The 15840-nt window shown below is 38.1% G+C and overlaps 5 protein-coding genes across 5 annotated transcripts; 4 read left to right on the forward strand and 1 right to left on the reverse strand.

Annotated features, from left to right (window-relative positions):
* Positions 1–23: 23 nt before the first annotated feature.
* On the forward strand, positions 24–8007 carry LOC130702389 (uncharacterized). Its single transcript, XM_057524070.2, has 14 exons — positions 24–487; positions 575–713; positions 788–882; positions 935–1099; positions 1201–1373; positions 3464–3544; positions 3631–3952; positions 4010–4149; positions 4211–4320; positions 4386–4521; positions 4597–4831; positions 5992–6354; positions 6426–6446; positions 6513–8007. Exons 1-14 carry the CDS (start codon positions 421–423, stop codon positions 7853–7855), a joined length of 3390 nt encoding a protein of 1129 aa, XP_057380053.1. The 5' UTR covers positions 24–420; the 3' UTR covers positions 7856–8007.
* On the reverse strand, positions 1789–3203 carry LOC130702379 (glutathione S-transferase theta-1-like). The gene is made up of 6 exons (XM_057524061.2): positions 2968–3203; positions 2823–2910; positions 2616–2766; positions 2348–2534; positions 2248–2289; positions 1789–2017 (listed from the first exon to the last, which is right to left on the reverse strand). The coding sequence occupies exons 1-6, from the start codon at positions 3077–3079 to the stop codon at positions 1902–1904; spliced, it is 696 nt and encodes a 231-aa protein (XP_057380044.1). The 5' UTR covers positions 3080–3203; the 3' UTR covers positions 1789–1901.
* Positions 8008–8583: 576 nt separating the features above from the next.
* LOC130702369 (mitochondrial E3 ubiquitin protein ligase 1-like) lies at positions 8584–10279 on the forward strand. Its single transcript, XM_057524051.2, has 4 exons — positions 8584–8759; positions 8903–9171; positions 9236–9434; positions 9502–10279. Exons 1-4 carry the CDS (start codon positions 8643–8645, stop codon positions 10060–10062), a joined length of 1146 nt encoding a protein of 381 aa, XP_057380034.1. The 5' UTR covers positions 8584–8642; the 3' UTR covers positions 10063–10279.
* Positions 10280–10931: 652 nt separating this feature from the next.
* Positions 10932–12619, forward strand: LOC130702474 (alpha-protein kinase vwkA-like). Its single transcript, XM_057524143.2, has 3 exons — positions 10932–11091; positions 11163–11183; positions 11250–12619. The coding sequence occupies exons 1-3, from the start codon at positions 10995–10997 to the stop codon at positions 12302–12304; spliced, it is 1173 nt and encodes a 390-aa protein (XP_057380126.2). The 5' UTR covers positions 10932–10994; the 3' UTR covers positions 12305–12619.
* Positions 12620–13827: 1208 nt separating this feature from the next.
* LOC130702367 (mitochondrial E3 ubiquitin protein ligase 1-like) lies at positions 13828–15610 on the forward strand. Its single transcript, XM_057524049.2, has 4 exons — positions 13828–14031; positions 14175–14443; positions 14508–14742; positions 14810–15610. The coding sequence occupies exons 1-4, from the start codon at positions 13915–13917 to the stop codon at positions 15359–15361; spliced, it is 1173 nt and encodes a 390-aa protein (XP_057380032.1). The 5' UTR covers positions 13828–13914; the 3' UTR covers positions 15362–15610.
* Positions 15611–15840: the final 230 nt, after the last annotated feature.

The raw sequence follows: 15840 nt of genomic DNA on the forward strand, positions 1-15840 counted from the left end.
TTTAAGGTTGAAACTCTGAACGTGATTAGCGTCTGCTAGAGCCAGTGTCGGAGAAAGTATAACCTATCATGTGCCGAGAAGCTTTTTTTGTATGTAAATAGAACTAGAGAACTTTGCAAATAGATGTTAAGCATGGCATGTTCATGCCTAAGTTAATGTGAAACTAATGAATAGAAAATTGTGAATCATCTTAATTCAATTACTCTAGCTGGCTTTCGTATGGTGTCTGCGCAAACGCACTATATGATTCAATAAACATTGATCTTTGACCGGCCATGCATATGTCACGAAAGTTGTTTGGTCCAATCTAGGTTAACTTTTTCCTTGATCCTTTAGCACTTCGGTAAAAGATATTGATGCCCAGTTGTAGCTCTTTTTGCTTGCCAGTGGATTAATCAAAACCATAGTAACATTGAAATCATGCCCTACAATGCCCTAGACCACCTAACTGATCTAACTCAGTATCTGAATCTAACTAAGCTGTTTGGTAAATAGGACTCTTTTCTAATGTCAAAGCATAGAAATAGAAAATAGTGTACATATTTATATACACCACTTATTTTGTTTGCCTTAGGGGCATCTATAGATATTTATTACTCCAATTGGTTGTCATGGCTTTTCACACCTTTGATTGCTGTCTCTTTGCTACCGGGTATCATCATTATTCTACTCTACATCACATCTTCTCTTTTATACATTTACAAATTGCACAGGTAAGTTATGACTTCTCAATTCCCAATACTGTTTTTTTTTTTTTTTTTTTGTTTTGCTTACACATTCTCTTCAGATATAGGCTACTAGATGCATATGATAAAGACATATGGGATGCAGGAAGAAAAGTTGTTTCAGCTATTTGGGATGCATTAGGCTGGATCTGGCATGGTAATTAATTTGCAATATTTGTGAGCCAATGTTAAAGCACAGTTGTGTTTAGGATATGAAATTATTGGAGTTGAAAATATTCCCCCTGGTGGTGCTCTTTTGGTGTATTATCATGGAGCAGTTCCCATTGACTTCTACTACATATGCAGTCATATATTGCTGTATGAAGGAAGATTGATCAATCCTGTTGGTGATAGATTCCTTTTTAAAATTCCAGGTACATAAAAGGACTTTTTCTTGAATGGTACTTTTTTACCATTAATTATTACTTACCAAATTTATGCTGTTTTTGTGTGTTACAAACCTCTTTGCTTTAAGGATGGAGTAGTCTTTTAGAGGCGTTTGGCGTAATACCTGGTACCGTACAGAGCTGTGCAGCCCTTTTGAGGAAAGGCAATCTCTTGGCCATAGCTCCAGGAGGAGTTTATGAAGCTCAGTTGGGTGACCATAACTATGAACTTCTTTGGAGGCAACGGTTAGGTTTCGCGAAGGTAGCCATTGAGGCTAAAGTGGTAAGATGTTTTCACCTTCAGTACTGAAGTAAAGAAATTCGATTAAAGTAAGATTTTGTTTATTTGTAGCCCATCATTCCAATCTTCACGCGAAATATTCGAGAGGCATTCCGGTCATTTAATGTTTGTCAATCATTCTGGCATTGGTTGTACCAAAAAACACATTTGCCCCTCGTTCCTATATATGGAGGTTTTCCTGTAAAGCTGACTACGTTCATAGGAAGCGCCATTCCGTACGATGAATCCCATACTCCCGAGTCTTTAGCAAAACTGGTAACACAAAGTATGAAAGAAATGATCAATACTCACCAATCAAAGCCAGGGAATATTTTCGGGGCTATTGCGGAAAGATTTATTCGCCGTAAAAATAAGTTGTCAGGATAAAATATCTATTACTTTATACGTATTTATCAATATATTGGAAACCTTCAACCATAGAAAATATAGTAATTTCTAATACACTTTAAGGAAAATACAGTGCACGAACCCAACTAGCTCTAGAATTTTTTACAGTTTGCTATCGCGTGGGACTCCCGAAAACTTGTGAGTTATAATTCGAACGATTTTATGAGCGTCTTCGTAATGAGGCCCCGTTGCCTTTCGCACACGTTCCCTGTATGCACCTACAAATGAAAACATTTTTATTTACTATTATAATAATTTTGCTTTGCTATCTAAAAATGTATGAAATTAACAAGAACAGTTGCAACGTTCCGTCTCTGAATTGGCAATGAACAGCTTGCTTAGAGCCAATCCGATTTTTTTAAAACTTACGATAGATGTGGTTATCAATTTTCATGGAAGACGTGCAAAAAAAATTATTAAATAAAAAAATTAATAAAAGTTGTCTAACCAATAATTGGATACTTTTGAAAAACATCATATCCTGCCATTACTGCATAACAATGGGTGAGTGAATGTTTTAGTACCCAAATATAGTTGATTTAAGTTACCAGGTTGCTCCAATTCACAACAGGCCAAAAGATCAGCTACAGAAATGTTTGGCCCAGTGATAAATTTCTTGTTTCCATTGTCCAACCAGATGGTTTCAATTTCTCCTAAACACTTCTCCATTTCTTTTTGAAAACGTGCAACTTTTTTCTCTTCAACAGGTCTTTGAAACATCATAGGCTCTAAAAACTTTCAAAAGTGAATCAGTATTAGCTCTGTGCAAGAGGAACTAATCAGAATTCACTTCTTCATCTTGCTAGAATCATCTACCTTGTGTCTAAAATACATTGCACAAAACAGTCTGGTGTTGAGATGTTGCCATTCAAGGTATTCATCTACTTTTGCTTGAAGCTGCAAATCAGTACTATACCAATGGTCAGCAACATTTCTGCTTCTTACTAGGTAACGAAGAATTGCTACGCTGTAAACAATTTTGTTGGTTAGAGAAATGCTAAAACGATTATGTATTTGGGGTACCTCTCAGTTAATTTAAATCCAGCATCATCAATCACAGGGACTTTTTGGATGGGATTGATTTTTTTAAAAGCTTCTTCAAAGTGCTCACCTATTTAAGAACAAGGATATATGCTGTAAATCGAGCAAAATATTCAAATTACACTACCATCACGAAGTTTAACTGTACAACTTTCGAATGGTATGTTTGCCACTTTCAGAAATAGATAAACCGCCCTAGACGGTTGTGACATTAAATCGTAATACAGTTTTAAAGTCATTATTCTCCTGTTGGTTTCCCTAATAATTTCAGTTCACGCCGAATGCCACGGAACTGTTTGCCTTGGTCGATAAGCAAAGTAAACATTCGACAATCCCAATACGCAAAAATATTACATTAAATCACCAGGAAAATAAAATTCGTCGACTGCCAACTGCGTCCATGTTGTGGAAAAAAATATTTAAAATTAAAACATGGAAGTTTTTTAGTTTTCTCCAACTATTACTGTTATTCGCTGCAAGAATCTTTGCTGAAATTTAAAATACGATTTGTATAAAGAAATAAGAAACATATAAAATTATTAATTCATTCATTCTTTTGACACTTGGCAGTCCAGGATGGTAAGCTGGCAACGTTCTGAAAAAACCGGCCTGGCCAAAATCACAAAAAAATGGCGAATCGTAACAGAAGGGCTAATGCTCCCGATGTAGACAATACTATTGATTTAGTTCAAGTGGATGGCCTGGTAAGTTATTTATTGTAAATTAGTAATCATAATGCCATCAATTCCAAAGAAAATTATTGTACCGAATTTATCGTTGAATTTCCAAGGTTGTGGCCAAGATCATCAAGCATTGCCATGAAGAAGGAAGCAGTGCTGTTGATGTTGCTCAAGGTGTTTTATTGGGGCTGGTAGCTGACACTCGACTTGAAGTGACAAACTGCTTTCCATTTCCTAAAAACCTTGATGAAAACTTTGATGAAGAGGATTACCAAATGGAAATGATGCGCCACCTGCGGAAAGTTAATGTAGATCATCTTCATGTTGGATGGTATCAGAGTACTCAACAAGGAGCATTTCTGTCCACTCAGTTCCTTGAGTCTCAGTTTACGTATCAAACTTCCATTGAAGAGTCAGTAGTGCTCATCTATGGTACCATTTAAAAATATTTTGGTTGGATGCTGTACACTAATTTTGTTTTTGTTTCAGACCCACTGAAAACCAAACGAGGGTTTTTGCATTTGAAGGCTTACCGCTTAACTCCCCAAGCAGTTGCCCTCTACAAGGACAATGATTTTGGTGCTGATGCCATCAAAACCCACCACTTGAGTTTTGAAAGCCTGTATCAGGTTTGCAAAGTTGACTACAATATCTTTGCTTTTTTAATTAAATATGAATTGTTACTTTTAGGAAATTAGACTGGTGATTCACAACTCTCACTTGGTCAATGCCCTTTTGTGTGAACTTAGTGAAATGGTTGCTCCTTATGAGGGATCTCAATACCTTGATCTTGGAACTGCGTATGTGAAAATACTCTCTCAAATCTGTAAACTCCATTTTTAATTTTATTTGTAATGATGAAAAGGTCTGTACTTGAGAAACATCTGAGGAGCTTGACAGATAATGTTGATGAACTTTTGCAAGATACCAACAAGTTCAACATCTATCAACGCCAGGTGGTGAAGCAACAGCAAGAAAAGCAGAAATATGTTCAAAAGAGGGTTAGTTCCATGTGCAATTCCATCTTGTACTTCTGCTTATTTTTGTTGTATCCCTTTCATTTTTCAAATGTATAGAATTTGGAAAATAACGCTAGACAAGCTCGTGGTGAACCACCGCTACCTGATGAAGACGTAACAAAGGTTTTTAAGCCGATTCCAGTGCCCCCCCGTTTGGAACCAATGGTTTTGTCTGCCCAAATAGCAGCCCATTGCCAGCAAGTGTCGCTCTTCTGTAGCCAAGCCCTAGGAAAGTTGTTTTTGTCTGAAGCGCTGCAGCAACCGCAATCTTCGCAACAAACGGTATTGAAAGGTAGCTCTAAGACTGCCTAAGAAATGTGTTGGAAGTTTGTTTGGGATCCGGAAATAAAGTTACGGTCGTACCATGTCCGGTCGTGAAAACCTCCGTTAATCTGACTTTCAATTCTCCGCGGAAAAGGTTTTTTTAAATTGGGACCCTGATTGTCTACGGCTACGTTACCGAACCGACTGATGTCCATACGGAATCTCTCCGTTATGTCACTAATATTCATACTGGCCGTCCTCGAAGAAGGAATTAAAGATGAGAAATTATCAATTAGTAAAATGACTATAAAGACCACTGCGAATATAAGCCTCCTTTTTGCACGCTATATTTCGAACCGTCAGGTTTAGGCGACTGTTGCTCAATGAAGTGGCACTGTCAATTTAAGCCATCTATACAAAAGTGCTATCGAGTATAGTATATTTTGTCAATATAATTATTTTTTTATTTGCAGATTTTAGTATCAACGTAGCCTATCAGGTTTCAGAACTGTTTAGTACGTAATGCCTTCTAATCTCTATCTTTTAGTTGCTCGTTTCCATTGCCTTGTGTAACACTCGGTCTCTGCTGTCCCTGAGGCCCACGTCACTCTTGTTTTTTACTTGAACGTTTCCACAACGATATTTGAGATACTTGCAACCAACGTTTCGAATTTTCTGTAGCAAAGAGACGCTGGCGAGCTTGCTGCATAGTTCCATTGTTCAAATTCTTACAGTGTTTGATTGACCAAACAGCGTCAGAATAGGACTTCGCAAGCAGTGCCTAATTCATTTATTGAAATTGAAAGTTGTCATTAGTAGTTCTGTTTTTTCTAATTCTAGTTCAGTTTCGGTTTTTCTAATCGGCTGGTATTTGTACTTTATCTGCGGGAGAAGGTAGGCTTATCTACTGTAAATTCTTATGCTCACTCTTCTATTTTTTTTTTCTCCTCAACACTACATACACGCTTTAGCTTTCTGACAGGATGATAGCGAAACCGAGGCCTTTCGAGTGCTCTGTTTGCAGAGCATTATTTAAAACAAAGGCAGATTTGGCGCTTCATTTAAATAAAATGAGTCCTAGTTGCAAGACTATACCCAAAAAGCGCGAAGGGGCTTCTAAACCTGAAAAATATTCGCCTAAAATCCGTGTTGGTTCAGAAACACGAGCTGATTCTGCCCTCTTGTTAGCGATGGAAGCTGGAACGGAGAGAAAACCGGAAAAGAAGAATGGCGTTGAGTCTTCCATACTTTCAGCGATTGCAGATGGAGATGATGAATTGGTCAGTGCTTACTCAAGAATATCTTTGGATCCTGCTGCAAGAACTGGACGAATAGATGAGAGAATTGTGAACTCCGTTTGTACCAAAACAAACATGAATATCGACCGAATCGCATGCCAAATAAATCAGACTCATCATATTGGCATTTGTTTTCTATTGGATACAACTGGAAGCATGTATTCCTACATTAACGAAGTGAAAGAACAAATCGTAGAGATAGTTGCGCGTTTGGAGGCAAGTGGTTGCGGAATAGAGGGATTAGCTTTTGTTGGTAAAGTCTAAGCATAAGTTGCCTTCGCGAACACATTGAAACCCTTCCTTTTATTTTCGATTTACTTGCAGGCTACAAAGATTGGTGTGACGGTATGTTACTGATGAGGTATTTCGGAAACTAACACGTTTGATTTATTGTTGGTTGTTCATTTCTAGGGATTAACCACTTCGAAATACTTCCGTTCACCAAATCTGTTTCTGAATTCAAGTCGTTTGTTGCCACTATCTGCGCAAAAGGAGGTGGAGATTTTCCGGAAGATGTTCTTGGAGGACTCAGTCGCGCAATATCTCTTAATTGGCCACAGAATAGTGGTACCAGAATAATTTTCCATCTTGGTGACGCTCCTGCACACGGGAAAACTATTTTCCATGATGGTCGTCGTAGAGATGATTACGAAAACGGCCACCCCAACGATCCACCACTTCAGGAGCTTTTTCGGGAGATGCGTCGCAAGAAATTGATGTACTATTTCGGCCGTATAAACGGCGAATGCGACAGGATGATAGCGACCTTTGAAAGATATCTCGGCGAAAAAATAGAAACCGTAGACAGCGCAGAAGTCGGTAACGTTTTGCGTTCAGTAATGGAAAGCGTAATGAGGTCAGTCTCTGTCACTCATCGTACTGATTTTCCTAGTATGGTTGACAAGAAATTACTACCATTCAACATGGACAAAAAAGAACCGAACTGGGACCAACTCCCGCGTTTAGACGGCACTATTTTAACTTTCGAGTTACCGACATCGGTTGAAGAAATAACTTCGTTTGCCAAGCTACAGGATAAAATTAAAAAGTGCCGACTGCAGATTGCTCCGAATCCTTTTGCCAAAGGGTCGGTTCGTTTGGCTTACTTCGGCAAAATTTTTTATTCGTCGTCGAAAGACGCCAATTCATCGGCTTCCGAAAGTGTTGACGACGTTGTATTTAAAGAAATTATTTCGCCACCGAAAGTAGCAGATCTTGATTGCTGGCGTTACCGGAGTGATCTTGAAGTACAGACAGTTGCCGCTAAACTGGCGAAAGAATTTAATTTCAGACTGTTTAAAACCCACCACAACCCCAACATCACAATGAAGTTTTTAAAGACCAAAGTTGCTCGCGTTTTCAAAGATGTCGCTCCGCGTTATTTAGCTTACGAGCAAAGGTTCCGTGGGGTAAGTCCCAACATGGTCAAATATACAAACAACGTAGATTTCGTTCAAGATGCTCAATCTTTGGACGAAAATGACCGCAAAAGACTTGAAATTGCTTTAGCGTTTTCCCATTTCAGCCACCATATCACCGATGGATACTTGCTCGTTTGTGATTTGCAAGGAGTTTCCTATGTAAACGCAAAAGAGAAAGAAATTCTGTTACTAACGGACCCCGCTATTCACTGTTCAAAGCACATACGTTTTGGGAAAACCAATCTAAGCTCTATTGGCATAAACAAGTTCTTTAAAAAACATGCATGCAATAAATATTGTCTAGCATTAGGATTGAAGATGCCCAGTGGATAAACAGTCTGAGAAAAAGGATGTCACTTATACAATAATTCCTGTTCTCCATGTGAACCTGCACCAGGTTACTATATAGGGTGTTTTTCTATTGTTTTCTTTGATATGTATGTTGTCGGCTACTAAGTCCTGAATATATAACAAGTTCGGCTTAACCGGTTGTTACGTATTTCACAGTCAAATATATAACAGAGCTGCTGATAATTCTTAATATTACAAAGCCACAATCCAGATATAATATTTAAGTGATTCAAAAATAAATGTCAACTTTTTGAATTCACAGTTTTAGAATATAGACATGTTACTTCAGCAGTTGTTACACAAATCGGTTGAATGACCATTTCTGAAAATAACGGATAATACAATGGAAACATGACGAAAAAAGAACCTGAGTGTAAAATTCTAATTTAAAAAGTTTAAATACCGCATAATGCTTTGAATCAAAATAAAAATTGGACGCGAAATATCACAAGTATGAATTTTTATAATATTCCAAAAATTCTTTCATTCTAATTTCGAATTCTAACGGAGAATGTCGATTCAATCGGAATTGGTCTAGAATCCTCACTCCATTTCCCCGATGCACACCGTTCTTCCAAAAACCCGACTTGCACATTATATACCCAGCCGGCCGGCCCATTCTATAACGCGGTAAAACCGGGTCGCTCCAAAAGAGTTTCCATCACTACTCATAGAGGGCCTGCTCCTGTGTAAGTTACCTTTGCACGAGATGAGATGATTCGACGAAGAACAGTTATGCCAGGAAAGGGCTAGAGGCAATTTTTAAGAAATGGAAATTGACTTCGAACTCGTACTTGAGGGTATTTCACTTGGTTTGGACGTCGTCATTTTAGGATTCTTGTATAAATCCTACGAGTCATGTGCTGCCTATATTCAGGCACTTAAGGTAACAGAAAACACTTTCATTCTAATCTTGATTTTGCACATCAATCTGCGGTAAAAACAGTTGTGAATATTTATCAAGCTTTTACAGCACTGCGATCACCATACATAGTTTAACTTTTCCATCTTCTATGCACAACTATCTAGAAAGCAGAACAAGTTGAAATATCGGAGCTTAGTCAGCTGGCAGCCCCCAAAAGTCAACCAAGGAGCTGGCTTCAGTTTTGGAAGAAAAATAAATCAGCACCTACCACATCAGGAACTCAGAATGACTTTAGATATGTGTGTCTGAGAGGGATAGTGGAGCCACTTGACAAATCAAAATTACTGAAGAGTACAGACAACAAAAGCACTGGAGTGATTCACAAAATTATAACTAAAGAAGTTGCCAAAGTTCGCAATGGCACAAGGCTGTGGTAATAACATTCAGCAGAAGTTCGTATTCATACAAAAATAAAAATTTGTGTCTTTTGTTACTAGGGTTGATGAGGAAAGAATTGTAAAAAATATTCAGCATGAAGTTCCTTGGGGTTTGAAATCACAAGAAACATCCAATGCTGCTAAGCAGACATTAGTCCAAGTTATAGAAGGATTAACGGCCGATCGTCTTGATATGGCTGTCGTCAGAAATGAGTTCACTCCTGCTGCCTTTTCCCTATCTGGTTGGCTCGGCGGATGGGTAATATAATAAATAAAAATAAATAAATGATTAAATTTATTAATTCATTTTATCATGTACGATAAAGGTTAGTGGTGTTCAGCTCAAGGGAATTAATGAAGTTGAAGAAATGGTTATTGACGGTTCGCTAATGACAGCCGTCGGTGAATTAGTCGTAAGCAGCGACGGCACCATGCAACTGAGATCGCCCAGCAATTCGGACCGAGCTTTGCCTTTTATTCTATCAACATTACCTTATAGTGCATTGCTCAATACGTACGAAACCCTTGTAAGCGTATGCAAGTGGAGCCTTTTCTTTTTTGGTGGTGTAGGCATGGTACTTTGTTCTCTAATGATTCGCAAGTGGTTTAAAATCCATTATGGTCGCCGCCACGCACGAGAAGAAGACGATATTCTACGTGATCTTTGCGAGTCACGTCGGTCAACTGGAGAAAATGATGACCTACCGGAATGGCAGCGCTGCGTAATATGCCTGGTTCGAAATCGGGAAGTTATTGTTCTTCCATGCGGTCACGTTTGCCTCTGCGCGGATTGTATGGTGCTCATCAATCGACAAAATGTACTACAGAGGAATTGCCCCATGTGCCGACAAAGAATTGAGCAAATTGCAAGAGCTTTTGTTCCTTAAGTAGCTTTTGCCTTGTTTTGGATGAAATCTTTGACATAACAAAAAGTTGCCCTACACAGCAATGTCTAAATCTTTTCTGGCATTAAAATCTAGGAAATTATGTCAGTAATTCATGATGTAATACAGCTGACCACTTATTATTGGAGTAAAGTTTTATCATAACAAAATATTGTGACGAAACTGATTTAAAGTTTATTGAATGAAAACCATCCATATTTAATCAATTAATAAAGAATAATCCGAAAAATTCGTAAATGACGTCTTGATCCTTAAGGGTAACCCCTTTTTAATGCCTGTAAATAATTAGATGAATCTATAATTGTATTCTAGACTAGACTATACTTAAAATGAACTCTGAAATATTTACGAATGCAACATTACATGTTACGGTAGGACACGTCGGTAACATTCAATGTCTTGTGTTACACTGTCTTACTTTTTTTTTTTACTCAAGGAACTTTGGATTAAAGTGTTATTTTAACCTTAGTTCATATAGGTACCTTTAGTACCTATATGAATGTGGCACCATTAAAGCCTGAGGTTTTGGAGAAAAGCTAGTTCTCGACGTGAATGCATCAAAAGCAATCAAAGAATCAAAGATCCACATTCACTGCGGTGTGTTGCGTGCGGGGTCTGCGCTCTGCGGACTCTGCCGAGTGCCGTGGATCCTCACGTTTAATTTTTCCCAACGACGCATTTGGCTTTTTTTGGAAGAGAACTGGAGCATTTCTCTTATATTTTACTACCGAAGTACTAGCTCGTTATGAATCATTTATTATTGGATACAACGATAATTTCCGTAGTTTAAATAATCAGGTAAGGCTTCGCCATAATATAGGTTGTATTTATTGGTATGGTTAAGCCGAATCGCATGCCAAATAAATCAGACTCATCATATTGGCATTTGTTTTCTATTGGATACAACTGGAAGCATGTATTCCTACATTAACGAAGTGAAAGAACAAATCGTAGAGATAGTTGCGCGTTTGGAGGCAAGTGGTTGCGGAATAGAGGGATTAGCTTTTGTTGGTAAAGTCTAAGCATAAGTTGCCTTCGCGAACACATTGAAACCCTTCCTTTTATTTTCGATTTACTTGCAGGCTACAAAGATTGGTGTGACGGTGTGTTACTGATGAGGTATTTCGGAAACTAACACATTTGATTTATTGTTGGTTGTTCATTTCTAGGGATTAACCACTTCGAAATACTTCCGTTCACCAAATCTGTTTCTGAATTCAAGTCGTTTGTTGCCACTATCTGCGCAAAAGGAGGTGGAGATTTTCCGGAAGATGTTCTTGGAGGACTCAGTCGCGCAATATCTCTTAATTGGCCACAGAATAGTGGTACCAGAATAATTTTCCATCTTGGTGACGCTCCTGCACACGGGAAAACTATTTTCCATGATGGTCGTCGTAGAGATGATTACGAAAACGGCCACCCCAACGATCCACCACTTCAGGAGCTTTTTCGGGAGATGCGTCGCAAGAAATTGATGTACTATTTCGGCCGTATAAACGGCGAATGCGACAGGATGATAGCGACCTTTGAAAGATATCTCGGCGAAAAAATAGAAACCGTAGACAGCGCAGAAGTCGGTAACGTTTTGCGTTCAGTAATGGAAAGCGTAATGAGGTCAGTCTCTGTCACTCATCGTACTGATTTTCCTAGTATGGTTGACAAGAAATTACTACCATTCAACATGGACAAAAAAGAACCGAACTGGGACCAACTCCCGCGTTTAGACGGCACTATTTTAACTTTCGAGTTACCGACATCGGTTGAAGAAATAACTTCGTTTGCCAAGCTACAGGATAAAATTAAAAAGTGCCGACTGCAGATTGCTCCGAATCCTTTTGCCAAAGGGTCGGTTCGTTTGGCTTACTTCGGCAAAATTTTTTATTCGTCGTCGAAAGACGCCAATTCATCGGCTTCCGAAAGTGTTGACGGCGTTGTATTTAAAGAAATTATTTCGCCACCGAAAGTAGCAGATCTTGATTGCTGGCGTTACCGGAGTGATCTTGAAGTACAGACAGTTGCCGCTAAACTGGCGAAAGAATTTAATTTTAGGCTGTTTAAAACCCACCACAACCCCAACATCACAATGAAATTCTTAAAGACCAAAGTTGCTCGCGTTTTTAAAGATGTCGCTCCGCGTTATTTAGCTTACGAGCAAAGATTCCGTGGGGTAAGTCCCAACATGGTCAAATATACAAACAACGTAGACTTCGTTCATGATGCTTAATCTTTGGACGAAAATGGCCGCAAAAGACTCGAAATTGCTTTAGCGTTTTCCCATTTCAGCCACGATATCACCGATGGATACTTGCTCGTTTGTGATTTGCAAGGAGTTTCCTATGTAAACGCAAAAGAGAAAGAAATTCTGTTACTAACGGACCCCGCTATTCACTGTTCAAAGCACATTCGTTTTGGGAAAACCAATCTAAGCCCTATTGGCATAAACAAATTCTTTAAAAAGAATGTATGCAATAAATATTGTCGAGCATTAGGATTGAAGATGCCCAGTGGATAAGCAGTCTGAGAAGAAGAATGTCACTTACACAATAATTCCCGTTTCCCATGTGGACCTGTACCAGGTTACTACATAGTGTGTTTTTATGTTGTTCTCTTTGTTATGTATGTGTCGGCTGCAAATCCTGAATAGATGATAAGTTCGGCTTAACCGGTTGTTACGTATTTCACAGTCAAATATATAACAGAGTTGCTGATCATTACAAAGCCACAATCCAGAAATAATCTTTGGGCGATTCAAAAATAAATGTCAACTTTTTGAATTAACAGTTTTAGAAAATACACATGTTAATACAGCAGGTGGTCCACAAATCGGTTGAATATCCATTTCTGAAAATAATGGATAATAAATTGTAAACATGATGAAAAAGAAACCTGAGTGTAAAATTCTAATTTAAAAAGTTTAAATACCGCATGGTACTTTGAATCAAAATAAAAAATTGACGCGAAATAGTGTAACTGTGTAAGTGTGAATTCGTATAGTATTCCAAAAAATCTTTCAAGTTAATTCCTAATTCTGACGGGGATTGGAATTGGCCTAGAATCTTCACTCCATTTCCCCGATGCACAGCGTTCTTCCAAAAACACGACTTCCACTTTATATACCCAACCGGCTGGCCCATTCTATAACGCGGTGAAACCGGGTTGCTCCAACAGAGTTTCAATCTCTTCTCATAGAGGGCCCGCTTCTGTGTAAGCTACCTTTGCATGAGATGAGATAATTCGACGAAGAACAGTTATGTTAGAAAAGGGCTAGGGGCAATGTAAAGAAATGGAAATTGTTTTTGAACTTGTTCTCGAGGCCATCTTCTCTACATTTTATATTCATGTAATAAAAACTTCAACAAAAATCTATTGTATTTCATAAGGCAACACTGATATGTACAACTAAAATCATCTGTTAAGACTTGTAAAGTAAAGCAGACGATAAAAATATTGTATTTTATGATATTTGTATCGATACTCGCCAACGAAAACCATACTTGTGCCATGTCGTTTTTTTTTACTGGTTTAGTGGTGTGGGTTAAGTCGGCGCTCGTAACACGAAGCGTCGGAGTTCAAATCTAGGCAGAGATGAAAATTTTTAAATTATTATAGTTTTTTTTTCATTTGCACTACACGCCATCTATTATTAAATGTGAGATCTATTTGGAGTGTATCGATACAGCGATTATCTAAAAAAGTCGACTATCTAAAAAGTATCTAAAAATATCGATATATCGTTTTCAGGTTTAGATAGTCGCCAACACTACCTTTGCATGAGATGAGATAATTCGACGAAGAACAGTTATGTTAGAAAAGGGCTAGGGGCAAGGTAAAGAAATGGAAATTGTTTCTGAACTTGTTCGCGAGGGTATCTTTCTTAGTTTGGACGTTGTTATTTTAGGGTTCATTTATAAATCTTACGAGTCATGTGCTGCCTATATTCAGGCACTTAAGGTAACAGAAAACACTTCCGTTCTAATCTTGATTTTGCACATCAATCTGCAGGAAAAACAGTTGTGAATATTTATCAAGCTTTTACAGCTCTGCGATCGCCATACGTAGTTTTACTTTTCCATCTTCTATGCACAACTGTCTAGGAAGCAGAACAAGTTGAAATATCGGAGCTTAGTCAGCTGGCAGCCCCCAAAAGTCAACCAAGGAGCTGGCTTCAGTTTTGGACAAAAAATAAATCAGCACCTACCACATCAGGAACTCAGAATGACTTTAGATATGTGTGTCTGAGAGGGATAGTGGAGCCACTTGACAAATCAAAATTACTGAAGAGTACAGACAACAAAAGCACTGGAGTGATTCAAAAAATTATAACTAAAGAAGTTGCCAAAGTTCGCAATTGGACAAGGCTGTGGTAATAACATTTGGCAGAAGTTTGTATTCATACAAAAATGAAAATTTGTATCTTTTGTTACTAGGGTTCATGAGGAAAGAATTGTAAAAAATTTTCAGCATGAAGTTCCTTGGGGTTTGAAATCACAAGAAATATCCAATCCTCCTGTCTTTCTTTTAAATGTTAAAATAGCCAATGCTACTAAGCAGACAGTAGTCCAAGTTATAGAAGGATTAACGGCCGATCGTCTTGATATAGCTGTCGTCAGAAATGAGTTCACTCCTGCTGCCTTTTCCCCATCTGGTTGGCTCGGCGGATGGGTAATATAATAAATAAAAATAAATAAATGATTAAATTTATTAATTCATTTTATCATGTACGATAAAGGTTAGTGGTGTTCAGCTCAAGGGAATTAATGAAGTTGAAGAAATGGTTATTGACGGTTCGCTAATGACAGCCGTCGGTGAATTAGTCGTAAGCAGCGATGGTACCATGCAGCTGAGATCACCAAGCAATTCTGACCAAGCTTTACCGTTTATTCTTTCTACTTTGCCTTACAGCGCACTGCTGAGCACCTATGAAACCCGTATCAGCGTTTGCAAGTGGAGTCTATTCTTTTTTGGTGGCGTTGGCATAGTTCTTTGTTATCTTATGATTCGCAAAATTCATGATGGTCGACGACATGCCAGAGAAGAAGACGATATTCTTCGTGATCTTTGCGAGTCACGTCGGTCAACTGGAGAAAATGATGACCTACCGGAAGAGCAGCGCTGCGTAATATGCCTGGTTCGAAATCGGGAAGTTATTGTTCTTCCATGCGGTCACTTTTGCCTCTGCGCCGATTGTATGGTAGGCATCAGGCGGGAAAATATACTACAGAGGAATTGCCCCATGTGCCGACAAAGAATTAAGCAAATTAAAAGAGCTTTTGTTCCTTAAGTAGCTTTTGCCTTGTTTTGGATGAAATCTTTGACATAAAAAAAGATGCCCTACACAACAATGTCTCTAAATCTTTTGAGGCATTATAATATAGGAAATTATGTCAGTTATTCGTGATGTAATACAGCCGACCATTTATTATTGGAGTAAAGTTTTATCATAACAAAAATATTGTGACGAAACTGATTCAAAGTTTATTGAATGAAAATCACCCATATTTAATCAATTAATAAACAATAATCCGTAAAATTTGCATTTGACGTCTAGATCGTTAAGGGTAATCCCCCTTTTAATGCCTGTACATAATTAGATGAATCTATATTTGTATTCTAGACTATACTTAAAATTAATTCTCAAATATTTACGAGTGAAGCATTAAATGTTATGGTAGGACACGTCCGTAACATTTAATGTCTTGTGTGACACTGTCTGTTTACTTTTTTTTTTTACTCAGGGAACTTTGAATTAAAGTGTTATTT

The sequence above is a fragment of the Daphnia carinata genome, chromosome 6 (genome assembly GCF_022539665.2).
Source record: "Daphnia carinata strain CSIRO-1 chromosome 6, CSIRO_AGI_Dcar_HiC_V3, whole genome shotgun sequence".
NCBI lineage: Eukaryota > Metazoa > Arthropoda > Branchiopoda > Diplostraca > Daphniidae > Daphnia > Daphnia carinata.

What these genes read in the sequence shown, in the direction of transcription:
- LOC130702474 (XM_057524143.2), top strand. Translation starts at nt 10,995, where the DNA reads ATGTATTCCTACATTAACGAAGTGAAAGAACAAATCGTAGAGATAGTT. An exon ending in AGAGGGATTAGCTTTTGTTG is followed by an intron (nt 11,092 to 11,162) that starts GTAAAGTCTAAG and finishes ATTTACTTGCAG; the next exon opens with GCTACAAAGATTGGTGTGAC. An exon ending in CTACAAAGATTGGTGTGACG is followed by an intron (nt 11,184 to 11,249) that starts GTGTGTTACTGA and finishes GTTCATTTCTAG; the next exon opens with GGATTAACCACTTCGAAATA.
- LOC130702367 (XM_057524049.2), top strand. Translation starts at nt 13,915, where the DNA reads ATGGAAATTGTTTCTGAACTTGTTCGCGAGGGTATCTTTCTTAGTTTG. An exon ending in CCTATATTCAGGCACTTAAG is followed by an intron (nt 14,032 to 14,174) that starts GTAACAGAAAAC and finishes ACAACTGTCTAG; the next exon opens with GAAGCAGAACAAGTTGAAAT. An exon ending in CGCAATTGGACAAGGCTGTG is followed by an intron (nt 14,444 to 14,507) that starts GTAATAACATTT and finishes TTTTGTTACTAG; the next exon opens with GGTTCATGAGGAAAGAATTG.
- LOC130702369 (XM_057524051.2), top strand. Translation starts at nt 8,643, where the DNA reads ATGGAAATTGACTTCGAACTCGTACTTGAGGGTATTTCACTTGGTTTG. An exon ending in CCTATATTCAGGCACTTAAG is followed by an intron (nt 8,760 to 8,902) that starts GTAACAGAAAAC and finishes ACAACTATCTAG; the next exon opens with AAAGCAGAACAAGTTGAAAT. An exon ending in CGCAATGGCACAAGGCTGTG is followed by an intron (nt 9,172 to 9,235) that starts GTAATAACATTC and finishes TTTTGTTACTAG; the next exon opens with GGTTGATGAGGAAAGAATTG.
- LOC130702379 (XM_057524061.2), bottom strand. Translation starts at nt 3,079, where the DNA reads ATGACTTTAAAACTGTATTACGATTTAATGTCACAACCGTCTAGGGCG. An exon ending in TACAGTTAAACTTCGTGATG is followed by an intron (nt 2,911 to 2,967) that starts GTAGTGTAATTT and finishes GTTCTTAAATAG; the next exon opens with GTGAGCACTTTGAAGAAGCT. An exon ending in TCAAAAGTATCCAATTATTG is followed by an intron (nt 2,018 to 2,247) that starts GTTAGACAACTT and finishes TTTCATTTGTAG; the next exon opens with GTGCATACAGGGAACGTGTG.
- LOC130702389 (XM_057524070.2), top strand. Translation starts at nt 421, where the DNA reads ATGCCCTACAATGCCCTAGACCACCTAACTGATCTAACTCAGTATCTG. An exon ending in TACATTTACAAATTGCACAG is followed by an intron (nt 714 to 787) that starts GTAAGTTATGAC and finishes CATTCTCTTCAG; the next exon opens with ATATAGGCTACTAGATGCAT. An exon ending in GCAACAAACGGTATTGAAAG is followed by an intron (nt 4,832 to 5,991) that starts GTAGCTCTAAGA and finishes CCCTCTTGTTAG; the next exon opens with CGATGGAAGCTGGAACGGAG.